The sequence below is a fragment of the Cynoglossus semilaevis genome, chromosome Z (assembly GCF_000523025.1).
Source record: "Cynoglossus semilaevis isolate Cse_v1.0 chromosome Z, Cse_v1.0, whole genome shotgun sequence".
In the NCBI taxonomy this organism is placed as follows: Eukaryota; Metazoa; Chordata; class Actinopteri; order Pleuronectiformes; family Cynoglossidae; genus Cynoglossus; species Cynoglossus semilaevis.
The window spans coordinates 16801198-16808335 of NC_024328.1; the positions used below are offsets into that span (position 1 = coordinate 16801198).

General features: G+C 40.6%; 1 protein-coding gene across 3 annotated transcripts in view; it reads left to right on the forward strand.

The window, feature by feature from the left end:
* Positions 1–7138, forward strand: part of nipbla (NIPBL cohesin loading factor a) — a 26905-nt gene that overhangs the window by 14023 nt on the left and 5744 nt on the right. For all 3 annotated transcript variants that reach the window (XM_017042947.2, XM_025053389.1, XM_017042948.2), the window contains exons 26-44: positions 392–535; positions 617–703; positions 886–1106; positions 1215–1317; positions 1395–1493; positions 1620–1766; positions 2581–2715; positions 2811–2909; positions 2997–3050; positions 3132–3240; positions 3367–3497; positions 3710–3850; positions 3949–4042; positions 4135–4289; positions 4396–4486; positions 5078–5251; positions 5353–5543; positions 5661–5768; positions 5906–6106. In XM_017042947.2, coding sequence (XP_016898436.1) covers positions 392–535; positions 617–703; positions 886–1106; positions 1215–1317; positions 1395–1493; positions 1620–1766; positions 2581–2715; positions 2811–2909; positions 2997–3050; positions 3132–3240; positions 3367–3497; positions 3710–3850; positions 3949–4042; positions 4135–4289; positions 4396–4486; positions 5078–5251; positions 5353–5543; positions 5661–5768; positions 5906–6106 — 2484 coding nt within the window. The remainder of the gene's footprint in view (positions 1–391; positions 536–616; positions 704–885; positions 1107–1214; positions 1318–1394; positions 1494–1619; positions 1767–2580; positions 2716–2810; positions 2910–2996; positions 3051–3131; positions 3241–3366; positions 3498–3709; positions 3851–3948; positions 4043–4134; positions 4290–4395; positions 4487–5077; positions 5252–5352; positions 5544–5660; positions 5769–5905; positions 6107–7138) is intronic.

Below are 7138 nucleotides of genomic sequence, written 5' to 3' on the forward strand. Positions count from 1 at the left end.
AAGAGTGGCATGTTTTCTGATTGAACGTTTGAATTTTACTTTGACACTTAAAATACAGTACTTTAAAAAAAAAAAGTTCTTTTTTTTACTTCAATAATTTAAAACATAAAAAAGGGAGAAAAGCAACAGAGATTATACCAGTAGCATTCTGAAAGGTTCTCCAAAGGGCAGGTAATTAGTAACAAATATAAAAATAAAAGGCATAAAAGAAGCATCAACCAAAGTCTTGATATTTACAAACTTGTATGGGTCATGACTGATTGTGTTAAGGATTCAGGACTTCAGGTGAAATCTATACATAAGGTGAAAACTGCTGCTGAATGGGTATGACCTTTAATCCCATAAAATCGTGCTTTGTCTTAAACCCTGTTTACATCTGTGTTCTCTATAGGTTCATCAGTTCAGTAACAAACAAACAGAGATGGCTCTGAGAGTAGCATCTTTAGACTACCTGGGAACAGTAGCTGCTCGTCTGAGGAAGGATTCAGTCACCAGTAGGATGGACCAGCGATCAATTGATCGCATATTAAATGAGGTGCTGATGGTTAAAGGAAAAATCTAAATGATGATGGTGTTGTTTTAGTTATGATTAACATTTGCCTTTCCGATGATATAGTCATCTGGTAACGATGAGACGCAGCAGTTGCAGAAGGCTCTGCTGGACTATTTGGAGGAAAATGCTGAGACAGATGCTTCTTTAGTGGTGGGTTCATTTTACTTACTTGGACTATATTGATAAATGTACAGGAAAAGCAAACTCACCTGCTTAAATTCCATCCATTTTATTGCAGTTAAAGGGTATGTTAGAAATATCATTTCTTGTTGTTTTTTTTAGAAAACTATCATGCCTGGAATAAACTAAGACTGTTATGTATTTTTTTCTAGTTTGCAAGAAAGTTCTACATTGCCCAGTGGTTTCGAGATGCCACTACAGAGGCAGAGAAATCCATGCGAAATCAAAATTCCAAGGATGAAGACTCGTCAGATGGACCCCAACATGCCAAGGAGTTGGAAAGCACTGGTGAAATTATGCAGCGTGCTGAGAAGCGCAAGAAGTTCCTGCACAACATCATTAAGACCACACCGTCTCATTTCACAACACTGAAGTAAGGATTTTATCACTTGATTCTGTTTGTTATAATGGTATGTTTAAGCTCCAGATGAAGAAATGCATAATCTTACTCATGTTGTTTTTCTGAATTTTTCTACCATAGAATGAACTCTGACACTGTGGACTATCAGGACTCCTGTCTGATTGTGCGTTACTTGGCCTCCATGAGGCCGTTCGCCCAGAGCTTTGATATTTATTTAACACAGGTAACGTTTGAAGTGTTTTTGTATACTTAACACAGTGTAATATTGGCTTTAATAACTAAGGACTTTTATTTTGGTAGATCTTGCGAGTCCTTGGTGAAAGTGCCATTGCTGTAAGGACTAAAGCCATGAAATGTCTGTCAGAAGTGGTGGCTGTTGACCCCAGCATACTGGCAAGAGTATGTTTTATTTTGGCTTTGTCAATATACAGACATTCTCACATATGCTCATCTTTTCTAAAAGTGCTGTTTTGAAATTCCTGCACACCTACTTCACAAACCCTAAATTTTTGTCTGTATTTGCAGTCGGACATGCAGCGTGGCGTCCATGGTCGTTTGATGGACAACTCCACCAGTGTTAGAGAGGCAGCCGTCGAGCTATTAGGCAGATTTGTCCTGAGTCGACCCCAACTGACTGAACAGTACTACGACATGCTTATTGAGAGGATTCTGGTATGTTGCCTGTTCAGATTCCATTCAAACAAGTGATTGTGTGTCTTTGATTTTGATGTACTGATACACACGGTTTATGGTTAAGAGCTTGTGTCCCTGAAAAACCTTTAAGCATGTGCTGTTAGTTTAAAAGCTTTGTTGAAGTCTTGTCCTAGCTTTGTGTTGTTTGAGTAAATGCTAATGTATCAGGTGCTATGCCCCATAACAACTGTTTAGCACAAACATAATCATTTTCACTCTAATGCAGCAAGAACAATGAACTATTAGAACTGGAAACACTCTCCTTATAATTAAGGTTAGGTACCTCTTTGTCTTGTCTAAGAGTGGTATGATGCTTCGTTGCTTAAACACTGCTGTGGTTTCTGCCTATTGTAGTGTAACTTGCCGTTGCAGGGTTTATATTTGGATTTATTTCAGTTGTTTTATCTTCATGGATGCGTTTTAATGAACAGTGTCCAGTCATATAATATTCACAAGTACAGTCAGACACTTTTCCTTTCAACCCACAATCGGAAAAGTGAACACGTTGAAATTGTTGTGGCTGTTGTCATGGAAATATTCAAAAGGTTTCGTGAAAAGTTCACATTTGTAGTTGTGTTATACTGCCACTTATTGGCAGTGAAACGCTATTGCAGCACTAGTAGAAACCCAAATATAGAAAGGACGCTTGATATAGCGAACATGCATGTAAGTGTGTCGCTTTAATAAAATAAACTCATTAACGTTTACAATCTTTTTTATATTCAACTATCTATAAAACTCTCATTAATCAACCAATGCTGTATATATTAGCTGTATTACTTGGTCTTTACAGGACACCGGTATCAGTGTACGAAAACGAGTGATCAAGATCCTCAGAGACATCTGTCTGGAGCAACCCACATTCAGTAAGATCACCGAGATGTGTGTAAGGATGATCCGCAGGGTCAATGACGAAGAAGGTATCAAGGTAAGAACTAAGTGCACTTTGTGCCCCCTCAAAAAACTAAATTCAACAATAAAAAAAATATATATATATAAACCCCCAAAACTTGGTATTGATAGAAACTGGTGAATGAGACATTCCAGAAGCTGTGGTTCACTCCAACTCCAGCCCATGACAAAGAGACCATGACCAGAAAGATTCTGAACATCACTGATGTGGTAGGTTTCAGATACAAAACAAATAGGCAAGTGAAATCACTCATCAGCCATTAACCAGGGTTCAAATATTGTTGTAAATCTGGACAGGTGGCAGCGTGTCGAGACACCGGCTACGACTGGTTTGAGCAACTTCTCCAGAATGTAAGAGTTTGACTACAGATATGGGTTTTAGTTTGTCGAAATACCTCAGTGTTCACAATATCAAAATGTTTGTCACTGTAGCTTCTTAAGTCTGAAGAGGATGCATCGTATAAACCAGCCAAGAAGGCCTGTGTTCAACTAGTTGACAATCTGGTAGAACATATCCTAAAATATGAGGAGTCACTTGCTGGTAAGCTTAAACTTAAACTTAAAACTTAAACTTATGCTCTGCTGACATTAACTTAAGTAATACTGTAAATGTCAGAAACATCCCATTTTGTAATTTGCTTTTTCATTGTTTCATTTTTACTTGCAGAGAACAAAGGTGTGAACTCAACACGGCTAGTAGCGTGCATCACCACCTTATACTTGTTCAGCAAAATCAGGGCCCAGCTGATGGTCAAACATGCCATGACCATGCAACCCTACCTGACCACAAAGTGTAATGTAAGTTGCCTTTACTAGATATTTTACTCTTTTAGTACATTTCATTTACTAAGAGTATCAGGAGAAAATTAAAAATAGAAGACTCAACTGAAGTTGAATTGCCTTAGCAAACACAGTTCAGACAAAACAGCACTTGTTCTTAAAAGATTTATCTTTGATATCACATTTATTAGCACCTTTACAGATGGCTTCATACTTTTTCTGTCTTGCAGACTGCCAATGACTTTATGGTCATCTGCAATGTGGCAAAGATCTTGGAACTGGTGGTCCCACTGATGGAGCACCCCAGTGAAACTTTCCTTGCCACCATTGAAGAAGATCTAATGAAGCTGATTATCAAATATGGCATGACTGTATGTAGAAGTTTTTTTGTGTTACAATTCATCCAAGACGATTTAATTTCTGAAAACAATTGTTTTTAATGACACAGTGTTGTTTGCTTGTTGTGTAGGTGGTGCAGCACTGTGTGAGCTGCCTTGGAGCTGTTGTCAACAAAGTGACACACAACTACAAGTTTGTCTGGGCATGCTTTAACAGATTCTATGGTTAGTTAGCTTTTAGCTTGATGTAAATTGCCAGTCGATCTAGAAATGGTCAAAAGATACATTATAAATATTGGTATTTCATTATTTTCTAGGTGCACTTAACAAACTTAAGATTCAGCATCAGGAGGATCCCAGTAGTCCAACCTTAGTAGCAAACAAGCCTTTCCTGCTGTGGTCCCTCTTCACAGTGGGTGCTCTGGCACGATACTTTGATTTCGATCTGAAAGAATTCAAAGGCTCAAACAAGGTAACAAAAAATGGTGATAAATGAAATTAACCAATCATCAAATGTCTACTTTTTTATACAAATAATGAAATATCTATTGTCCTGTCAAAATGTTTGACATTTACAGGTTGTTATCAAGGAGAAAGTTCTGGAGCTGCTGCTGTATTTCACCAAACATGATGATGAGGAGGTCAAGACCAAAGCTATCATTGGCCTAGGTAGAATTTCCAAAAATCAATATAACATTATTGTCAATGAGGGCATGTTTAGCAACAAAGTGAGGTTGTTGTATATGAGATCTGCTGTGTTTTAGAGGAAGGAAAGCAAGGAAAGTGAACTACTTGACACAACACACCATTGCACACAATGAAATGTGACCTCTACTTTTAACCCATCACCAAAGTGAACAGTGGGCAGCTTTAAGCGCCAGAGGAGCAGTGTGTGGGCAGGGTGCCATGCTCAGAGCACCTTAGTGGCAGCTGATGGACTCAAACCTGAAGCTTTCTGGACCCAAGTCCGCTTCCTTAACCACTAAGCCACCACTGCCCCAGAGAGGGAGACTTAGGGAGGGAGCAAGAGAGGGACAGAGACTGGCAGTATAACGGCAGTCCTATCACTCTGTGCGTCCCTGGAGCTTTGCCAAGCTGCTCTGAAGCGCAGAGCTCCGATCAGCTCATGTGGCAAAGAGGCAGAGGCACTGCCCTATGGAAAATATCTACATGCAATAAAAGTAAAGCAGAAGTGGAACTGTTGATGTGTTGAAGAAAGTGGTTCTTATAGTTCTGGTGGTTGTTTTCCTCTTGCCTCAGGCTTCCTTGTGATCATGCATCCCAGCCAGATGTTTATGCCTGAAGTGAAGACTTTGTACAGTGGTATTCTGGTTGACAGCTCCTCATCAATCAACCTCAAAATCCAAATCCTCAAAAACCTCCAGACGTACCTTCAAGAGGAAGACACACGGATGCAGGAAGCGGACAGAGAATGTATGTGTAGCTCTGCCTGTCGCTCCTGTTTACAAAGGCATTTATATTCAACACATTAGAGGTATCTGCTGTCTATTTGACGTATTTGTTTGTCCTTGTAGGGAAGAAACTGTCAAAACAAGAGGATCTTAAGGAGATGGGAGACATTTCATCAGGGATGAGCAGCTCCATAATGCAGCTTTATTTAAAACAGGTTCTGGAAGCGTTCTTTCACACACAGTCCAGTGTACGGCACTTTGCTCTTAACGTCATAGCTCTCACGCTCAACCAGGGTCTCATCCATCCTGTACAGGTAAGACAAAAAAAAAAGTCTTGTCCTCATGTCTTTTTTTTTTTTAAATGAACGTAAGAATGAATTGTTGGGTTTATTCACTGTATACTTACATTGTTGTGTGTCCTGTCTGTGTAGTGTGTTCCCTACCTCATTGCAATGGGAACAGACCCAGAGCCAACTATGAGGAACAAAGCTGACCAGCAGCTAGTGGAGATTGACAAGAAGTACACAGGGTTCATCCATGTGAGTTTATGTAACAGATGAGCACTATTCCATTATTCCTATCCTGCTTCTTTACTGTACATTAATACTCAAGTCTTTCGGGTATACCACCCAGAAAAGCCTTTTTTTAACTTGACTTTGAACACATTCTTTTACAGATGAAGGCAGTCGCTGGGATGAAAATGTCGTACAACTTACAACAAGCCATCGACCTGTCTCACAAGACTATCATCAGAGGTTTCAGACAAGACGAGACCCACTCTGCACTCTGCGCCCACCTCTTCACTATGATACGGGGAAACAGGCAGCATCGCAGAGCTTTCCTCATTTCACTGCTGAACATCTTTGATGACAGTGCTCTGTGAGTGTAAAATCATTTGTGACTCATGTTTGAAGAGCTTGATGTCAGATTTAAAAAGTTCTGTTAGGCAACTGGGCATGAATTTTCTAAAAAAGGACGTTTCACCTCTAATGCAAGAGGCTTCTTCAGTTCTAACTGATGTTGGGGAGTACAGCAGATATGTAGGCCTTGGGGTCAACTGGGAAAGTGTAAACAGTCGTTAAGAGTCTGATGGGTCGTTGTGGTCCCCATCAGAACAGTTTTGGTCACTTGCCTCTTTGTTGTGTGAAACTGAGGTGAAACTTTTGGGTATTGTTCCCAAAAGGGCTTTGTATGTGGATGATAGGTTGTGTCTGAGTCAACCTCCTCTGTTAAGTGATGGTTTTTCCAGGTTGACAAAAATGGCGTCTTTTACCCCTCTCTAAAACCATCTGTCTTCCCTAGCCAAAATGTGAACATTGTTGTCCTCAAAGGAGTGGGTTTTGTCCTTGAGGTGTATGTGAATAGCTGAGTCCTGTCCTGAGGAGTTGGCCCTCCTGTGTTGGGCCATGCGCCTGTGTAGCGGTTGTTTAATCTCACCAATGTACAGGTCAGTACACTCCTCACTGCACTGAATGGCATAAACCACATTGTCCAGCTTGTTTCTTGGAGTCTTGTCTTTGGGATGAACCGGGTCCAGTTTTAGCCCCCTTATCTTGTTGGTGAAGTAATGTGAGTTAGGTATGTGGTAGGTGCACAGTTGTTTTAAACACAACAGACTACCAAGATAAAGTCCAAACTCTTCTCAGTGACTCAGCCACATATGAATCCTTGAAGAAAGATCCCACCAGCAGCTACAAAAAGAAGGTCTTCAGCTGCCTCCAACAGCTGGAAAAGGATAAAGCCATCGACAGACCCCTGTACCACTGGCTTTATCCAGGAGAAGGCATTCCTTGTATTTATGGTCTCCCCAAAATCCACAAAGAAGGAGCTCCACTCATTCAGTCACTTATAACATCGCCAAACACCCCCTCCCCCCCCCCCCCCCCCCCCCCCCCCCCCCCCCCCCCCG